The 19,697-nt window shown below is 53.7% G+C and overlaps 3 protein-coding genes across 34 annotated transcripts; 2 read left to right on the top strand and 1 right to left on the bottom strand.

Annotated features, from left to right (window-relative positions):
* Positions 1 to 998: 998 nt before the first annotated feature.
* Positions 999 to 16,279, top strand: LOC132323065 (SH3 and multiple ankyrin repeat domains protein 1-like; the record flags this gene model as incomplete). The annotated part of the gene is given in 10 exon segments (XM_059837876.1): positions 999 to 1,055; positions 1,816 to 1,940; positions 6,068 to 6,137; positions 9,498 to 9,662; positions 9,769 to 10,229; positions 10,231 to 10,299; positions 11,069 to 11,187; positions 11,635 to 11,705; positions 15,718 to 16,251; positions 16,254 to 16,279. Coding segments are annotated over 10 exon segments (1,697 nt in total), but the record flags the coding sequence as incomplete, so codon positions are not given.
* LOC132323062 (uncharacterized) lies at positions 12,954 to 15,673 on the bottom strand. Of its 15 annotated transcripts, XM_059837875.1 has the most exons (4): positions 15,449 to 15,642; positions 15,186 to 15,200; positions 14,841 to 14,880; positions 12,954 to 14,798 (listed from the first exon to the last, which is right to left on the bottom strand). In XM_059837875.1, the coding sequence occupies exon 4, from the start codon at positions 14,469 to 14,471 to the stop codon at positions 13,545 to 13,547; it is 927 nt and encodes a 308-aa protein (XP_059693858.1). In that variant the 5' UTR covers positions 14,472 to 14,798; positions 14,841 to 14,880; positions 15,186 to 15,200; positions 15,449 to 15,642; the 3' UTR covers positions 12,954 to 13,544. The 15 variants fall into 15 exon arrangements, with proteins under 15 accessions (XP_059693858.1, XP_059693848.1, XP_059693849.1 ...); XM_059837865.1 differs by having other exon boundaries at positions 12,954 to 14,973; positions 15,139 to 15,235; positions 15,266 to 15,642; XM_059837866.1 differs by lacking the exon at positions 15,186 to 15,200 and adding an exon at positions 15,216 to 15,235 and having other exon boundaries at positions 12,954 to 14,983; positions 15,266 to 15,642.
* A 22-nt stretch (positions 16,280 to 16,301) lies between the features above and the next one.
* LOC132323061 (putative per-hexamer repeat protein 5) lies at positions 16,302 to 19,690 on the top strand. 18 transcript variants are annotated; one of them, XM_059837851.1, is made up of 5 exons: positions 16,436 to 16,592; positions 16,657 to 18,085; positions 18,122 to 18,181; positions 18,218 to 19,116; positions 19,172 to 19,690. In XM_059837851.1, the coding sequence occupies exons 2-5, from the start codon at positions 17,385 to 17,387 to the stop codon at positions 19,585 to 19,587; spliced, it is 2,076 nt and encodes a 691-aa protein (XP_059693834.1). In that variant the 5' UTR covers positions 16,436 to 16,592; positions 16,657 to 17,384; the 3' UTR covers positions 19,588 to 19,690. The 18 variants fall into 18 exon arrangements, with proteins under 18 accessions (XP_059693840.1, XP_059693842.1, XP_059693841.1 ...); XM_059837856.1 differs by having other exon boundaries at positions 16,657 to 16,803; positions 17,077 to 19,116; XM_059837852.1 differs by having other exon boundaries at positions 16,657 to 17,202; positions 17,287 to 19,116.
* Positions 19,691 to 19,697: the final 7 nt, after the last annotated feature.

Below are 19,697 nucleotides of genomic sequence, written 5' to 3'. Positions count from 1 at the left end.
ACCCCCCAAGACCCCCCCCAAATCCCCCTGGGACCCCCCAAATCCCCCCCAAATCCCCCTGGGACCCCCCAAGACCCCCCCAAATCCCTCTAGGATCCCCCAAATCCCCCCCCAAATCCCTTTGGGACCCCCCAAACCCCCCCAAATCCCCCCCAAAACCCCCCCAAATCCCCCTGGGACCCCCCAAGACCCCCCCAAATCCCCCTGGGACCACCCAAATCCCCCCCAAATCCCTCTAGGACCCCCCAAATCCCCCCCAAATCCCTCTGGGACCCCCCCAAGACCCCCCCCAAAATCCCCCCAAATCTGCCTGGGACCCCCCCAAGACCCCCCCAAATCTGCCTGGGACCACCCAAGACCCCCCCAAAATCCCCCTGGGACCCCCCCAAGACCCCCCCAAATCCCCCTGGGACCCCCCAAGACCCCCCCAAATCCCTCTAGGACCCCCCAAGACCCCCCCAAATCCCTCTGGGAACCCCCCAAGACCCCCCCAAATCCCCCTGGGACCCCCCAAGACCCCCCCAAATCCCTCTGGGACCCCCCCCAAATCCCCCCCAAGACCCCCCCAAATCCCCCTGGGACCCCCCAAGACCGCCCCAAATCCCTCTAGGACCCCCCAAATCCCCCCCAAGACCCCCCCAAATCCCCCCCAACACCCCCCCAAATCCCCCTGGGACCCCCCAAGACCCCCCCCAAATCCCCATGGGACCACCCAGGACCCCCCCAAATCCCCCTGGGACCCCCCTGGGACCCCCCAAGACCCCCCAAATCCCCCCCAAGACCCCCCCCAAATCCCTCTGGGATCCCCCAAATCCCCCCCAAATCCCCCTGGGACCCCCCAAGACCCCCCCAAATCCCCCTGGGACCCCCCATGACCCCCCCAAATCCCCCCAAATCCCCCCCAAGACCCCCCCAAATCCCCCTGGGACCCCCCAAGACCCCCCCCAAATCCCCCCCAAGACCCCCCAAGACCCCCCCAAATCCCCTCCTCCCCCCAGATTTCGACCCCTCCTCGACCACGGAGAAGAAGAGGACGGTTTATCAGATGGCCCTCAGTGAGTGGGGAGGGGTCCCGGGGGGATCTGGGGGGGGTCCCGGGGGGATTTGGGGGGTCCCGGGGGGATCTGGGGGGTCCCGGGGGGATTTGGGGGGGTCCCGGGGGATTTTAGGGGGATTTGAGGGGATTTTGAGGGGTCCTGGGGGAATTCGGGGGGGTCCAGGGGGGGATTTGGGGGGATTTTAGGGTCGAGACCCCTCCCCAAATTCCCCCCTCCCCCCCCAGACAAACTGGGAGAGATTTTGGGGTGGGGGAGGGGTCCTGGGGGGGATTTTTGGGGGGATTTTTGGGGGGGATTTGGGGTCGAGACCCCTCCCCAAATTCCCCCCTCCCCCCCAGACAAGCTGGAGGAGATTTTGGGGTGGGGGAGGGGTCCTGGGGGGGATTTTTGGGGGGATTTTGGGGAAATTTGGGGGGATTTTTGGGGGAATTTTGGGGGGATTTGGGGTCGAGACCCCTCCCCAAATTCCCCCCTCCCCCTCAGACAAACTGGGAGAGATTTGGGGTGGGGGAGGGGTCCTGGGGGAGATTTGGGGGGGGATTTTGGGGGATTTGGGGTCGAGACCCCTCCCCAAATTCCCCCCTCCCCCCCCCCCAGACAAACTGGGAGAGATTTGGGGTGGGGGAGGGGTCCTGGGCGGGATTTTGGGGGGGATTTTTGTGGCGATTTTTGCTCGATTTTGGGGGGGATTTTGGGGGGATTTTGGGGGGATTTGGGGTGGAGACCCCTCCCCAAATTCCCCCCTCCCCCCCCCCAGACAAGCTGGACGAGATTCTGGCCGCCGCCCAGCAGAGCATCAGCGCGGGGGAGGGGCCGGGGGCGCCCCTGGGACCCCCCCTGGGCAAGGGGGGGCGCCCCCCCAAAGGCTTCTTCAGCACCGAGGTGGGCGGGGGGGGTTTGGGGGGAAAAGGGGAAATTTTGGGAAAATTTTGGGGGAAATTTGGGTGGGATTTGGGGAGGGAAATGAGGAAAATTCCTGGGGAAAATTGGGGCAAATTCGGGTGAAATTTGGTGAAAATTTGGGGAAAATTCAGGTGAAATTTGGGTGAAATTCGGGTGAAATTCAGGTAAAATTTGGTGAAAATTCGGGTGAAATTTGGGTAAAATTTGGTGAAAATTTGGTGAAAATTTGGTGAAAATTTGGGTGAAATTTGGATGAAATTCAGGTAAAATTTGGTGAAAATTCGGGTGAAATTCGGGTGAAATTCAGGTAAAATTTGGGTGAAATTCAGGTAAAATTTGGGGAAAATTCGGGTAAAATTTAGTGAAAATTTGGATGATATTTGGAAAAAAAATTGTGAAATTTGGGTGGAATTTGGTGAAAATTTGGGTGAAATTCGGGTGAAATTTGGATGAAATGCAGGTAAAATTTGGTGAAAATTTGGGTAAAATTTGGTGAAAATTTGGATGATATTTGGAAAAAAAATTGTGAAATTTGGGTGGAATTTGGTGAAAATTTGGGTGAAATTGGGTAAAATTTGGGGAAAATTCGGGTAAAATTTGGTGAAAATTTGGATGATATTTGGAAAAAAAAACTGTGAAATTTGGGTGGAATTTGGTGAAAATTTGGGTGAAATTCGGGTGAAATTGGATGAAATGCAGGTAAAATTTGGTGAAAATTTTGGTGAAAATTTGGTGAAAATTTGGATGATATTTGGAAAAAAAATTGTGAAATTTGGGTGGAATTTGGTGAAAATTTGGGTGAAATTGGGTAAAATTTGGGGAAAATTTGGGTGAAATTCGGGTGAAATTCAGGTAAAATTTGGGGAAAATTGGGGTAAAATTTGGTGAAAATTTGGATGATATTTGGAAAAAAAAATTGTGAAATTTGGGTGGAATTTGGGTGAATTTTTGGCAAAATTTGGGTTAAAATCAGATAAAATTGTGCTGAAACTTGGAGAAAAATCAGTTAAAATTTGGCAAAATTTGGGTAAGGTTTGGATGAAATTTGGATTAAATTCAGGCAAAATTTGGGTGGAAGTTGGGGAAAATTGGGGTGAATTTTTGGGAAAATAAGAATGAAAATTGGGTGGAATCCATGTGAAATTTTGGTGGAAATTCAGGGAAATTTGGGTGGAATTTGGGGGAAAATTGGGCAAAAATTGGGCAAAATTTGAGGGAAATTCAGGTAAAATTATGCTGAAATTTGGAGAAAAATCAGTTAAATTTTGGCAAAATTTGGGTTAAATTCAGGTAAAATTTAAGTGGAATTTGGGGTAAATTAGAATGAAATTTGGATGAAAATTTGGGTAAAATTTGAGTGAAATTCAGGGGAAATTGGAGCAAAATTTGGGTGCAATTCAGATAAAATATGGAGAAAATTCAGGTGAAATTGAGGGAAAATTCAGTTTAAATTTGAGGAAAAATCAGTAGAAATTCAAGTAAAATTTGGTGAAATTTGAATGAAATTCAGGGAAAATTCAGGGAAAATTTGAGTTAAATTTGGGGAAAATTTGGGGGAAATTCAGGTAAAATTCAAGTTAAATTTGGGTGACATTTGGGGGAATTTCTGAGGAAATTCAGGTGAAATTTGGGTAAAATTCAGGTAAAATTCGAGCTAAATTGAGGTAAAATTTGTTTGAAATTCAGGTAAAATTTGATTTAAATTTGGGAGAAATTTGAGGGAAATTCAGGTAAAATTCGAGTTAAATTTGGGTGGAATTCAGGTAAAATTTGGGTGAAATTCAGGTAAAATTCGAGTTAAATTTGGGTGAAATTTGAGGGAAATTCAGGTAAAACTCCAGTAAAATTTGGGTGAAAATTTGGGTAAAACTGGGTTAAAAATCGAGTTCAGTTTGGGTAAAATTTGATGAAAATTGGGTGAAATTTGGTTAAAATTCGAGTTAAATTTGGTGAAATTTGGATTAAAGTTGAGTTACATTCAGGTGAAATTTGGGTAAAATTTGAGTTAAAGTTCGGTGAAATTGGGTAAAAATTCGAGTGAAATTTGGGTAAAATTCGAGTTAATTTTGGGTGAAATTTGAGGAAAATTGGGTGAAATTTGGGTAAAATTCGAGTTAAATTTGGGGGAAATTTGGGTAAAATTCGAGTTAAATTTAGATGAAATTTGGGTAAAATTCGAGTTAAATTTAGATGAAATTTGGGGAAAATTTGGGTAAAATTCAGGTAAAATTTGGGTGAAATTTATTTGAAAATCAGGTAAAATTCGAGTAAAATTTGGATGAATTTTGGGTAAAATTCGGGTAAAATTCAGTGAAATTCAGGTGAAATTAGGGTGAATTTGGGGTGAATTTCAGGTGAATTTGGGGTGAATTTGGGGTGAATTTCAGGTGAATTTGGGGTGAATTTCAGGTGAAATTCTGGTGAAATTTGGGTGAATTTCAGGTGAATTTGGGGTGAAATTCAGGTGAATTTCAGGTGAATTTGGGGTGAATTTCAGGTGAATTTCGGGCGAATTTGGGGTGAATTTCAGGTGAATTTGGGGTGAATTTCGGGTGAATTTGGGGTGAATTTCAGGTGAATTTGGGGTGATTTTGGGGTGAATTTGGGGTGAATTTCAGGTGATTTTGGGGTGAATTTGGGGTGAATTTGGGGTGAATTTGGGGTGAATTTGGGGTGAATTTCAGGTGATTTTGGGGTGAATTTGGGTGAATTTGGGGTGAATTTGGGGTGAGTTTGGGGTGATTTTGGGCTGAATTTGGGGTGAATTTCAGGTGAATTTGGGGTGAAATTTTGGGTGAATTTCAGGTGAATTTGGGGTGAATTTGGGGTGAATTTCAGGTGAATTTGGGGTGAAATTTTGGGTGAATTTCAGGTGAATTTGGGGTGAATTTGGGGTGAATTTGGGGTGAATTTGGGGTGAATTTCAGGTGAATTTGGGGTGAATTTGGGGTGAATTAATTTGGGGTGAACTTCAGGTGAATTTGGGGTGAATTTGGGGTGAATTTGGGGTGAATTTCAGGTGAATTTTGGGTGAATTTGGGGTGAATTTCAGGTGAATTTGGGGAGAATTTGGGGTGAATTTGGGGTGAAATTTTGGGTGAATTTTGGGGTGAATTTTGGGGTGAATTTCAGGTGAATTTCAGGTGAATTTGGGGTGAATTTCAGGTGAATTTGGGGTGAATTTGGGGGTGAAATTTCGGGTGAATTTTAGGTGAATTTGGGGTGAATTTGGGGTGAAATTGGGGTGAATTTCAGGTGAATTTGGGGTGAATTTGGGGTGAATTTCAGGTGAATTTGGGGTGATATTGGGGTGAATTTTGGGGTGAATTTGGGGTGAATTTCAGGTGAATTTCAGGTGAATTTCAGGTTAATTTTGGGTGAATTTGGGGTGAATTTCAGGTGAATTTGGGGTGAATTTGGGGAGAATTTGGGGTGAATTTCAGGTGAATTTGGGGTGAATTTGGGGTGAATTTCAGGTGAATTTCAGGTGAATTTCGGGTGAATTTTGGGTGATTTTGGGGTGAATTTCGGGTGAATTTGGGATGAATTTTTGGTGAATTTGGGTTGAATTTGGGGGTGAAATTTCGGGTGAATTTCGGGTGATTTTGGGGTGAATTTGGGGGTGATTTTGGGGTGAATTTGGGGTGAAATTTTGGGTGAATTTCGGGTGAATTTGGGGTGAATTTGGGGGTGAAATTTCGGGTGAATTTCAGGTGAATTTGGGGGTGAATTTCAGGTTAAATTTGGGGTGAATTTGGGGTGAACTTCAGGTGAATTTCAGGTGAATTTGGGGTGAATTTCAGGTGAATTTGGGGTGAATTTCAGATGAATTTCAGGTGAAATTCTGGTGTAATTTGGGTGAATTTGGGGTGAATTTCAGGTGAATCTGGTTTGAAATTTGGGGTGAATTTGGGGTGAATTTCAGGTGAATTTGGGGTGAATTTCAGGTGAATTTGGGGTGAATTTGGGGTGAATTTGGAGTGAATTTGGGGTGACATTTTGGGTGAATTTCAGGTGATTTTGGGGTGATTTTGGGGTGAAATTTCGGGTGAATTTCGGGTGAATTTGGGGTGCTCACCCCCCCCCCGTCTCTGCCCCTCCCCCAGGGTCCCTTCGAGCGCCCCCTGCTGCCCCCGGGCCCCCCCCCGGGGCTGATGCTGCGCCAGAAATCCATCGGTGCGTCCATTAATCATTAATTAGCCATTAATATTCATGATTTCCTCGTCAATATTCATTGAATTCCTCATTAATATTCATTATTTCCTCATTAATATTCCTGAATACCTCATTAATATTCATTATTTCCTCATTATTATTCGCCCTTCCGGAGCACTGCCTGCAGTAATTATCCCGACAATCGGTTTCTAATAATTATTTTCAGTATTTGATTCCAATATTTGCCTTTAATGATCGATTTAATAATTCATGGTTAATCATTACTGGGAATAATCACCATTAATAATTGCTATTAATCATTATTTTTGACATAATCACCATTAATAATTGCTATTAATCATTATTTCTGTAATAATCACGATTAATAATTGCTTTTAATCATTATTTTTGTACTAATCACCATTAATAATTGCTATTAATCATTATTTTTCTAATAATCATGATTAATAATTGCTTATAACAATTATTTTTGTACTAATCACCATTAATAATTGCTATTAATCATTATTTTTGCACAAATCACCATTAATAATTGGTTCTCATCATTATTTTTTTATTTAATCATGATTAATAATTGGTTTTAATCATTATTTCTGTAATAATCACCATTAATAATTGCTTTTAATCATTATTTTTGACATAATCATGATTAATAATTGGTTCTAATCATTATTTTTGGCATAATCACGATTAATAATTGCTTTTAATAATTATTTTTGAAATAATCACGATTAATAATTGCTTTTAATCATTATATTTGGAATAATCAGGATGAGGAGGAGCAGCCGTACCTAATAATAATAATAATAATAATAATAATAATAATAATAATAATAATAATAATAATAATAATAAAAAATAATTAATTATTTGTTATTAAGGACTTTTCCCTCTGGCAGGTGCACCTGAGGAGGAGCTGCCGTACCTAATAATAATAATAAAAAAAATAATAATAATAATAATGATAATGAGAATAACAATAGCAATAATAATTATTTGTTAATTATTAATAATTAATTAATAACGATTAATTACAGCCCCACAGGTGCCCCTGAGGAGGAGCAGCCGAACCCAATAAATAATAATAATAATAATAATAACAATAATAACAATAACAATGAGAATACCAAATGCAATATCGACAATAATTTATCAAGGATTAATAATTAATTAATAACGATTAATTTCCACCCCGCAGGTGCACCTGAGGAGGAGCTGCCGTACCTAATAATAACAATAATAATAATAATAATAATAATAATAATAATAATAATAATAATAATAATAATAACAACAATAGCAATAATAATAATTTATTAATTATTAACAATTAATTAATAACGATTAATTACAGCCCCACAGGTGCCCCCGAGGAGGAGCAGCCGTACCTAATAATAATAATAATAATAATAATAATAATAATAATAATAACAATAACAATGAGAATACCAAATGCAATATTAACAATAATTTTTTAACGATTAATAACTAATTATTAACGATTAATTTCCGCCCCGCAGGTGCCCCGGAGGAGGAGCGGGCCGTTCCTAATAATAACAATAACAATACCAATAATAATAACAATAACGATAATAATAATAGTAATAATAATAATAATTTATTAACGATTAATAATTAGTAATTAACGATTAATTTCCGCCCCGCAGGTGCCCCGGAGGAGGAGCGGCCGTTCCTAATAATAGGAATAATACCAATAATAATAACAATAACGATAATAATAATAGCAATAATACTAATAACAATTTATTAACGGCTAATAATTAGCGATTAATGATGCCATTTCCGCCCCGCAGGTGCGCCGGAGGAGGAGCGGCCGTTCCTAATAATAGGAATAATACCAATAATAATAACAATAACGATAATAATAATAGCAATAATACTAATAATCATTTATTAATGGCTAATAATTAGTGATTAACGATTAATTTCCGCCCCGCAGGTGCCCCGGAGGAGGAGCGGCCGTTCCTAATAATAGGAAATAATACCAATAACAATAACAATAACGATAATAATAATCGCAATAATAGTAATAACAATTTATTAACGGCTAATAACTAATGATTAACGATTAATTTCCTCCCGCAGGTGCCCCGGAGGAGGAGCGGCCGTACCCTAATAATAGGAATAATACCAATAATAATAACAATAACGATAATAATAATAACCATAACAATAACGATAATAATAATAGCAATACTACTAATAACAATTTATTAACGGCTAATAATTAGCAATTAATGATGCCATTTCCGCCCCGCAGGTGCCCCGGAGGAGGAGCGGCCGTTCCTAATAATAGGAATAATACCAATAATAATAACAATAACGATAATAATAATAGCAATAATAGTAATAATAATTTATTAACGGCTAATAACTAATGATTAACGATTAATTTCCGCCCCGCAGGTGCCCCGGAGGAGGAGCGGCAGTTCCTAATAATAACAATAATACCAATAATAATAACAATAACGTTAATAATAATAGCAATAATAATAATAATAATAATAATAATAGCAATAATAATAATAATACTAATAATAATTTATTAACGGCTAATAATTAGCGAATAATGATGCCATTTCCGCCCTGCAGGTGCCCCGGAGGAGGAGCGGCCCGTTCCTAATAATAACGATAGCGATAATAACAATAACAATAACCATAATAATAATAGCAATAATACTAATAATCATTTATTAATGGCTAATAATTAGCGATTAACGATTAATTTCCGCCCCGCAGGTGCCCCGGAGGAGGAGCGGCCGTTCCTAATAATAACAATAATACCAATAATAATAACAATAACATTAATAATAATAGCAATAATACTAATAATCATTTATTAATGGCTAATAATTAGTGATTAACGATTAATTTCCGCCCCGCAGGTGCGCCGGAGGAGGAGCGGCCGTTCCTAATAATAACAATAATACCAATAACAATAACAATAACGATAATAATAATAGCAATAATACTAATAATCATTTATTAATGGCTAATAATTAGCGATTAACGATTAATTTCCGCCCCGCAGGTGCCCCGGAGGAGGAGCGGCCGTTTCCTAATAACAATAACAATAATAACAATAACAAGACGAATAATAATAACAATAACGATAATAATAATAGCAATAATACTAATAATCATTTATTAATGGCTAATAATTAGTGATTAACGATTAATTTCCGCCCCGCAGGTGCCCCGGAGGAGGAGCGGCAGTTCCTAATAATAACGATAGCGATAATAACAATAACAATAACCATAATAATACTAGCAATAATACTAATAATCATTTATTAACTATTAATAACTAATTATTAACGATTAATTTCCGCCCCGCAGGTGCCCCGGAGGAGGAGCGGCCGTTCCTGGCGCCGCCCCCGGGCCGTTTCTCGCGCAGCCTCTCGGTGCCCGGCTCGGACGAGATCCCCCCTCCCCCCACCACCTCCCCCCCCGAGCCCCCCTACTCCGCCCCTGCCCCCCCCAGCCCTCGCCACGCCCCCCCGGGCGGGGCTGGGGGCGGGGCTGGGGGCGGGGCTCCCTGGCGCCTCTACAACCTGGGGGGGGGCGGGGCGAGGCCGGGGGTGGGGGGTGGGGGTGGGGGTGGGGGGAGGGGGTCCGGCCAAGCCGCTGCGGCGCAAGGGGCCGCTGGTGAAGCAAACCAAGGTGGAGGGGGAGGGGGGCGGTGGGGGAGGGGCGGGGGGCGGGGACAAGAGCTCTATCGCGATACCCACGATAGTGGTCAAGGCGCCCTCCACCTCCAGCTCGGGCCGCAGCAGCCGCGGGAGCAGCGTGGAGGCCGAGGGGGGGGCTGGGGGAGGGGGAGGGGCGGCGGCGACCCCCGAGGTGGGGGTGGGGGTGGGGGGAGGGGGAGGGGGAGGAGGGGTCTCTCCCTGCGCCCCTCCCCCCCCGCAGGGTTTGGATTTCACCTCGCAGTTCGGGGCGGCGCTGGTGGGGGCGGGGCGGAGGGAGTGGGGGGCGGGGCGGCGCTCGGCGCTCTTCCTCAGCACCGAGGAGGATGAGGAGGGTGGGGGAGGGGCTCCGGGAGGGGGGGGGGTTGGGCCCTCCCCCCGCCCAGCCGCGCTTACGTCACTCCAAAAGCATCGACGAGGGGATGTTCGCGGCCGCTGGGGGAGGGGCGGGGGTGGGGATGGGGGGGGGAGGGGCCGAGGCTTTCCCCGCCCCCAGCCGCGGCTACCGGGGGGCGAGGGGAGGGGGGGGGAGGGCAAGGCGGGGGGAGGGGCAGCGCCTTCAGCAGCGTGGGAGGGGGAGGGGCGCAGGGGGCGGCCCCTCCCCCGCTGCACCCGGGGGCGGGGCCGGTCCATCCCAGTTTGGCCCCGGTCCATCCCAGTATGGCTCCGGTCCATCCCAGTTTGAGCCCCGTGCGCGCCCCTCCCCCCGCCGGCGCCTGCCGCGTCCTCCCCCCCCGCCGCCCCCTCCCCCTCCCCCTTCCCCCTGGGGGGGCTCCACGGGGGTCTCCCCCCCCTGCACGCCCCTCCCCCCGCCGGCACCGCCCCCCCCTCCCCCCTCCACCCCGCTCTGGGGGTGGGGGGGGGGGATGGGCGCCCCCATGGCCTACGGAGGGGGAGGGGTGGGGGGAGGGGCGGGGGTTCGCTCCCTCCCCCTTTTGGGCGGGGTCTCCGCCCTGCACCTCTCGGGGGGCCCCCCCACCTTACCCAAGACGCCCCCTCCCCAAAAACTGCCCATCCCCCCCGGCAGCCCCTCCCGCCGCCTCGAGCCCCTCTGGGGTGGGGGAGGGGTGGCGGCCGCCGCCCCTCCCCCCCCCACTCCCCCGAAGGTCGCGTGCGCTTCTCCGACCCCCCCGGCGGCGCTGGGGGAGGGGTCCCGGTGGCGGTGGGGGGAGGGGGCGGCGTGGTGGGGGGGGGGGTCTCCCCTGCTGTCCCTCCCCCCCCCCCGCCCCCTCGGTGGACGCGGACGAGGAGCTGCTGCTGGCCGAGCCCCTCCCCCCGCCCCTGGAGTTCGCCAACAGCTTCGAGACCCCTCCCCCTCCCCTCCCCCCCCTCGCGCGACGGCGCCCCTCCCCCTGCCGCCCCTCCCCCACCCCAGGGCGGGGGCGGGGGTGGGGGAGGGGACTCGGCCACCTCCAGCCTGACCTCGTACGACAGCGAGGTGGCCACGCTGACCCAGGGAGGGGGAGGGGCGGCCGGGGGAGCCCACGACCCCCGGCGGGGGGGCGGTGGGGGAGGGGCGGGGGGGGGTGTGGGGGGAGGGTCGGCGGTGATTTTGGGGGGGGGTGGGCGGGGCCGAGGCGGGGGAGGCGGTGACGGACTCGGGCATCGAGGAGCCCGACAGCCGCAGCAGCAGCGACCACCCCCCCGAGGGGCAGGAGGGGCTGGAGGGGGCGGAGCGCCGCGGGGGGAGGGGCAGGGTGGTGCTGAGGGGGGGGAGGGGCCTGGGGCAGGAGTGGGGGGAGGAGCCGCCCCTCCCCCCGCCGCCGCTGGCGCTGCCCCTCCCCCAGGCGCAGCGAGGGGGGATGGGCGCGCCCTGGAGCCGCGCGGGACTCGAGGGAGGATTCGCGGGGAGGCACAGGTGAGGGGGCGGGGCTAAAGGGGCGCACCTGGGGGGCGGGGCTTCTTTCATAACTGAGGTGTCTATCATACCTGGGGGGGCGGGGCTTCCATCATAACTGGGGTGTCCTTCACACCTGGGGGGGCGGGGCTTCCATCATACCTGGGGTGTCCTTCACACTTGGGGGGGCGGGGCTTCCATTACGCCTGGGGTGTCCATCACACCTGGGGTGTCCATCACACCTGGGGTGTCCATCACACTTGGAGGCGGGGCTTGTAGGGCACCTGGGGTGTCCATCACACCTGGGTGGCGGGGCTTCCGTCATACCCTGGGTGTCCATCATACCTGGGGTGTCCATCACACCTAGGGGGGCGGGGCTTCCGTCATACCGGGGGTGTCCATCATACCTGGGGTGTCCATCACACCTGGGGGGGCGGGGCTTCCATCACACCGGGGGTGTCCATCATACCTGGGGTGTCCATCACACCTAGGGGCGGGGCTTCCATCACAACTGGGGTGTCCATCACACCTGGGGGGCGGGGCTTCCATCATACCCTGGGTGTCCATCACACCTGGGGGCGGGGCTTCCATCATACCTGGGGTGTCCATCACACCTGGGGGGCGGGGCTTCCATCATACCTGGGGTGTCTATCACACCTGGAGGGCGGGGTTGGAGGAACACCTGGGGTGTCAGTCACACCTGGGGGGCGGGGCTTGTAGGGCACCTGGGTTGTCCATCACACCTGGGGGGCGGGGCTTGTGGGGCACCTGGGGTGTCCCTCACACCTGGAGGCGGGGCTTCCATCATACCTGGGGTGTCCATCACACCTGGGGGGCGAGGCTTCCATCATACCTGGGGTGTCCATCACACCTGGGGGGCGGGGTTGGAGGAACACCTGGGGTGTCCATCACACCTGGGGGGCGGGGCTTCCATCATACCTGGGGTGTCCATCACACCTGGGGGGCGGGGCTTCCATCATACCCTGGGTGTCCATCACACCTGGGGGCGGGGCTTCCGTCATACCTGGGGTGTCCATCACGCCTGGGGGGCGGGGCTTCCATCATACCTGGGGTGTCTATCACACCTGGAGGGCGGGGTTGGAGGAACACCTGGGGTGTCAGTCACACCTGGGGGGCGGGGCTTGTAGGGCACCTGGGTTGTCCATCATACCTGGGGGTGGGACTTGTGGGGCATATGGGGTGTCCATCACACCTGCGGGGGCGGGGCTTAGGGGGCACCGAGGGGGGTCCGTTACACGTGGGGGCCGGGGCTTCCATCACACCTGGGGTGTCCATCACACGTGGGGGGGCGGGGCTTAGGGGGCACCTGGGGTGTCCATCACACCTGGTTGGGGCGGGGCTTCCATCATACCTGGGGTGTCATTCACACCTGGGGGGCGGGGCTTCCATCACACCTGGGGTGTCCATCACACCTAGGGGAGGGGCTTCTGGCTCACCTAGGGGGAGGGTCTTGCAGCACACCTGGGGTGTCAGTCACACCTGGGGGGGCGGGGCTTCCATCACACCTGGGGTGTCAGTCACACCTGGGGGGCGGGGCTTCCATCACACCTGGGGTGTCATTCACACCTGGGGGGCGGGGCTTCCATCACACCTGGGGTGTCATTCACACCTGGGGGCGGGGCTTCCAGCACACCTGGGGTGTCATTCACACCTGGGGGGCGGGGCTTCCAGCACACCTGGGGTGTCATTCACACCTGGGACACCTGGGGGGCGGGGCTTCCAGCACACCTGGGGAAGGTGAGGGGCTTCTGGGACATCTGTTACACCTGGGGGGCGGGGCTTCCATCACACCTTGGACACCTGTCACACCTGAGTCACCCATCACACCTGTGACACCCATCACACCTGGGGCATTGCATGGATGGGGTGGTCACACCTGTGACACACCCGTGACACACCTGTGACACACCTGGCACCTGCTGCATGGATTGTGGGGCTATCAAATGTGTGGCACACCTGTGACACACCCATTGCACCTGTGACACACCTGTGGCACACCTGTGTCTCACCTGTGGCACCTGTGACACACCTGTGGCTCACCTGTGGCTCACCTGTGGCACACCTGTGATACACCTGGCACTGTGTGCATGGTCTTGGGGGGGGGGTGGCACCTGCGGCACACCTGTTACACACCTGGCACTCTGCATGGGGTGGGGGGCACCCATCGCACCTGTGGCACACCTGGCACCAGCTGCATGGCTTTGGGAGGGGGGGTGGCACACCTGTGGCACACCTGTGGTGGCTCCTGCATGGATTGGGGGGACTGTTGCACCTGTGGCACACCTGTGGCACACCTGTGACACACCTGTGGTACCTGTGGCGGCTGTTGCATGGATTGGGGGGGGCTATTGCACCTGTGACACACCTGTGGTACACCTGTGGCACACCTGTGGCTGCTGCATGGGCTTGGGGGGACATCTGTGACACACCTGTGGCACACCTGTAATACACCTGTGATGCACCTGTGGTACCTGTGACAGCTGTTGCATGGATTGGGGGGGGGTCATTGCACCTGTGACACACCTGTGGCACACCTGTGGTACCTGTGACACACCTGTGACACACCTGTGGTACCTGTGGCGGCTGTTGCATGGATTGGGGGGGGCTATTGCACCTGTGACACACCTGTGGTACACCTGTGGCACACCTGTGGCTGCTGCATGGGCTTAGGGGGACATCTGTGACACACCTGTGGCACACCTGTAATACACCTGTGATGCACCTGTGGTACCTGTGACAGCTGTTGCATGGATTGGGGGGGGTCATTGCACCTGTGACACACCTGTGGCACACCTGTGGCACCTGTGACACACCTGTGGCACACCTGTGGCACCTGTGACACACCTGTGACACACCTGTGGTACCTGTGGCACACCTGTGGCACACCTGTGGCACACCTGTGACACACCTGTGGCACCTGTGGCTGCTGTTGCATGGATTGGGGTGGGCGCTGCACCTGTGCTGTCTGTCACACCTGGACCCAGCACACCTGTACTAATCACACCTGGCACATCACACCTGTACTGCGCCTCTCACCTGTACCACACCTCACCTGTTCTCATCTCACCTGTACCACACCTCACCTGTTCTAACCTGTTCTCATCTCACCTGTACCACACCTCACCTGTATCTCACCTGTTCTGACCTCACCTGTTCGAACCTGTTCTCATCTCACCTGTACTTCACCTGTTCTCAATTCACCTGTGCCTCCCCTGTTCACACCTGTTCTCATCTGCATTTCACCTGTCCTCACCTGTTTGCACCTGTCCTCATCTCACCTGTCCTCACCTGTCCTCACCTGTCTCTCACCTGTATCTCACCTGTCTCTCACCTCTCACCTGTATCTCACCTGTTCTCACCTCTGTCTCACCTGTTCTCATCTCTATCTCACCTGTTCTCATCTCTATCTCACCTGTACTTCACCTGTCCTCACCTCACCTGTGCCTCACCTGTCCCCACCTGTTCTCATCTGCATTTCACCTGTCCTCACCTCACCTGTCCTCATCTCACATGTCCTCACCTGTCCTCACCTCTGTCTCACCTGTATCTCACCCTCTCACCTCTATCTCACCTGTCCTCATCTCTATCTCACCTGTACTTCACCTGTATCTCACCTGTCCTCACCTGTTCCCACCTGTATTTCACCTGTCCTCACCTGTTTGCACCTGTCCTCATCTCACCTGTATCTCACCTGTCCTCACCTCTATCTCACCTGTCCTCACCTGTCCTCACCTCTGTCTCACCTGTTCTCACCTGTATCTCACCTGTCCTCATCTCTATCTCACCTGTACCTCACGTGTACTTCACCTGTCCTCACCTCACCTGTTCCCACCTGTTCCCACCTGTCCTCACCTCACCTGTCCCTCACCTGTCCCCACCTGTTCCCACCTGTTCTCACCTCACCTGCCCCACCCATTGGGGGGACGGATGGGATTGGCTGAAGGGCAGGGAGTGGGCGTGTCCCCGCCCACTCCCCCCTCCCTAACCCCTCCCCCCTCCCCTCCCCCCACAGGCTCACGGACTCCACCCGCCCCTCCCCCCCCCTCCTCCGCCACCACCAAGCCCCTCCCCCCGACCTCCGCCCTCTTCCCCCATTGGCCGCCTCCCCCTCCCAAACCCTCGGTGGGCGTGGCCGTGGGCGGCGACCTGGACGTGCGCCCGCCCCTCCGCCGCGCGCCCAGCCCCGCCCCTCCCCCCTCGGAGCGCCGCGGCAGCCCCGCCCCCCGCCCCGCCTCGCTGCCCACCTTACCTGCCGCTCACCTGTACGGCGGCGCCGCCGCTTACCTGGAGCTCCGCTCGCTCTCCCCGCCCCGCGCCGCCGCCGCCGCCGCCGCCGGCCCCGCCCCCCCGAAGCCTTTTGGGGCCAAACCTTTGGCTTTTTGGAGCAAGTTCGACGTGGCCGACTGGCTGGAGTCGCTGAACCTGGGCGAGCACCGCGCGCGCTTCCTGCACAACGAGATCGACGGCACGCACCTGCCCGCGCTCACCAAGGAGGATTACATCGACCTGGGCGTGACGCGCGTCGGGCACCGCATGAACATCGACCGCGCCTGCGCCTCTTCCTCGAGAGGTGATGGACGCGCACCTGAGCGCGGGGGGAGGGGCGGGGCGGGGGGGGTGGGGGAGGCAGGTGGGTGGTGGTAAGGGAGGCTCAGGTACCGAGCGGAGACCCCCAGGTGGAGAGGAGGGACCCCCAGGTGTGAAGGGGAAACCCTCAGGTGTGAGGGGGAGACACCCAGGTACCGAGGAGGAATCCCCAGGTACCGGACGAGGAACCTCCAGGTGTGAAGGGGAGACACTCAGGTACCGAGGAGGGACCCTCAGGTACCGAGGAGAAACCCTCAGGTGTGAGGGGGAGACACCCAGGTACCGAGGAGGAACCCCCAGGTACCGAGGAGAAACCCTCAGGTGTGAGGGGGGAGACACCCAGGTACCGAGGAGGAATCCCCAGGTAGCGAGGAGGGACCCTCAGGTGTGAAGGGAAGACCCTCAGGTACCGAGGAGGAACCCCCAGGTGTGAATGGGAGACCCTCAGGTACCGAGGAGGAACCCCCAGGTAGCGAGGAGGGACCCTCAGGTGTGAGGGAGGAACCCTCAGGTACCGAGGAGAGACCCTCAGGTGTGAAGGGGAGACCCTCAGGTACCGAGGAGAGACCCTCAGGTGTGAAGGGGAGACCCTCAGGTACCGAGGAGGAACCCTCAGGTGTGAGGGGGAGACACCCAGGTACCGAGGAGGAATCCCCAGGTAGCGAGGAGGGACCCCCAGGTACTGAGGAGAGACCCTCAGGTGTGAGGGAGGGACCCTCAGGTACCGAGGAGAGACCCTCAAGTGTGAAGGGGAGACCCTCAGGTGTGAGGGAGGGACCCTCAGGTACCGAGAAGACATCTCCAGGTGGGAGGGGGACACAGTCAGGTACCGAGAAGGGACTCTCAGGTGTCAAGGAGAGACCCCCAGGTACCGAGGAGAGACCCCCAGGTGTGAGGGAGGGACCCCCAGGTGTGAGGGAGGGACCCCCAGGTGTGGAGTTGAGACCCTCAGGTGTGAGGGAGGGACCCCCAGGTGTGGAGTTGAGACCCTCAGGTACCAGGGAGGGACCCTCAGGTGTGAGGGAGAGAGGTGGAGAGGGGGGAGGTGAGTGTGCAACGGGGTCCAGGTGTGCAACGGGCTCCAGGTGTGCAATGGGATCCAGGTGTGCAATGGGATCTCAGTGTGCAACAGGATCCAGGTGTGCAACAGGATCCAGGTGTGCAATGGGATCCAGGTGTGCAATGGGATCTGGACTTAAGACTGTGAAAGGATCCAGGTGTGCAATGGGATCCAGGTGTGCAACGGGATCCAGGTATAAAATGGGATCCAGGTGTGCAATGGGATCTGGACTTAAGACTGTGAAAGGATCCAGGTGTGCAACAGGATCCAGGTGTGCAACGGGATCCAGGTGTGTAACAGGATCTGGACTTAAGACTGTGAAAGGATCCAGGTGTGCAACAGGATCCAGGTGTGCAACAGGATCCAGGTGTAAAATGGGATCCAGGTGTGAAATGGGATCTGAGCGTGCAACGGGATCCGAGCGTGCAGTCGCACTCAAGTGTGCAGTGGGATCCAGGTGTGCAACAGGATCCAGGTGTGTAACAGGATCCAGGTGTGTAACAGGATCCAGGTGTGCAACAGGATCCAGGTGTGCCATGGGATCTGGACTTAAGACTGTGAAAGGATCCAGGTGTGCAACAGGATCCAGGTGTGCAACAGGATCCAGGTGTAAAATGGGATCCAGGTGTGAAATGGGATCTGAGCGTGCAACGGGATCCGAGCGTGCAGTCGCACTCAAGTGTGCAGTGGGATCCAGGTGTGCAACAGGATCCAGGTGTGTAACAGGATCCAGGTGTGTAACAGGATCCAGGTGTGTAACAGGATCCAGGTGTGCCATGGGATCTGGACTTAAGACTGTGAAAGGATCCAGGTGTGCAACGGGATCCAGGTGTAAAACGGGGTCCGAGCATGCAATGGGATCCAGGTGTGCAACGGGATCCGGGTGTGCAAGGGGATCCGGACATTGGAATGTGATGGGATCTGAGTGTGCAACGGGATCCAGGTGTGCAAGGCGATCCCAGCGTGCAATGGGATCCAGGTGTGCCACGGGATCCAGGTGTGCAAGGGGATCCGAGTGTGCCACAGGTTCTGGACTTAAGACTGTGAAAGGATCCAGGTGTGCAACGGGATCCAGGTGTGCAAAGGGATCCAAGTGTGCAACGGGATCTGGGTGTGCAACAGGATCCAGGTGTGCAAGGCGATCCCAGCGTGCAATGGGTTCCAGGTGTGCCATTGGATCCAGGTGTTCAAGGGGATCCGAGTGTGCAACGGGGTCTGAGTGTGCAAAAAGACCCAGGTGTGCAACGGGATCCGAGTGTGCAACGGGGTCTGAGTGTGCAAAAAGACCCAGGTGTGCAACGGGATCTGAGTGTGCAACGGGGTCTGAGTGTGCAAAAAGACACAGGTGTGCAACGGGGTCTGAGTGTGCAACGGGGTCTGAGTGTGCAACGGGACCCAGGTGTGCCACCGGATCTGAGTGTGCAAAAGGACCCAGGTGTGCCACGGGGCCTGAGTGTGCAACGGGACCCGAGTGCACCCTGGGGCCCGGGTGTGCAAGGGGATTTGGGCGTGCGAGGGGCCCCGGGCGTGCGAGGGGGCGCGGGCGTGCAAGGGAGCCTCGGGCGTGCGCTGAGTGTGCACCGGGACGTGGACAGCGGGCGCCGGGACGTGGACGTGGGCATCCGGTGGGACATGAGCGTGCAACGGGAGCTGAGTGTGCAACAGGAGATGGAGCTGGGAGCCCGGCGGGATCTGAGCGTGCAACGGGAGCTGAGCGTGCAGCGGAAGCTGAGCGTGCAACGGGAGCTGGAGGCGCAGAGGAGGGCTGAGTGTGCAACAGGAGCTGGGCGTGCAACGGGAGGTGGAGATCCAGAGGAAGCTGAGCGTGCAACAGGAGCTGGGCGTGCAACGGCAGCTGGAGCTGGGCGTGCAATGGGAGCCGGAGATGAGCGTGCAAGCGGCGCGGTGGGACGTGGAGATGGGCGTGCAACGGGAGCCGGGCGTGCAAGGACACGTGGGCGTGCAACGGGACGCGCCGCAGGACACGGACACGGGCGTGCCCTGGGAGCCGGGCGTGCAAGGGGAGCTCCTGGGCGTGAAGGGGAGCTCCCGGGCGTGCAACAGGCGGCGGAGGCGGGCGTGCAAGGGGAGGCGATTGTGCAAGAGGCGGCGGTTGTGCAACGAGACGCGGATGTAGCGCCGGAGCCGGGCGTGCAAGAGGCGCCGGGCGTGCAAGGGGAGGCGCAGCCGGGCGTGCGAGAGCCCCTGGGCGTGCAAGGGGAGGCGGGGGTGTGAGCGGGCGTGCAAAGGGAGGGGTGGGGTCCCGCCCCCCCGGGCCGGGCACGCGCGCGTGGGGGTGACGGCGGCCCCGGGCACGCGCGTGTGCAAGGCTGGCGCCCCCCTTG

This window comes from Haemorhous mexicanus, unplaced genomic scaffold (assembly GCF_027477595.1).
Source record: "Haemorhous mexicanus isolate bHaeMex1 unplaced genomic scaffold, bHaeMex1.pri scaffold_275_ctg1, whole genome shotgun sequence".
NCBI classification, from domain to species: Eukaryota; Metazoa; Chordata; class Aves; order Passeriformes; family Fringillidae; genus Haemorhous; species Haemorhous mexicanus.
Note: the sequence above shows the minus strand (reverse complement) of the source record. Positions and strands in the feature narration are given on the sequence as shown.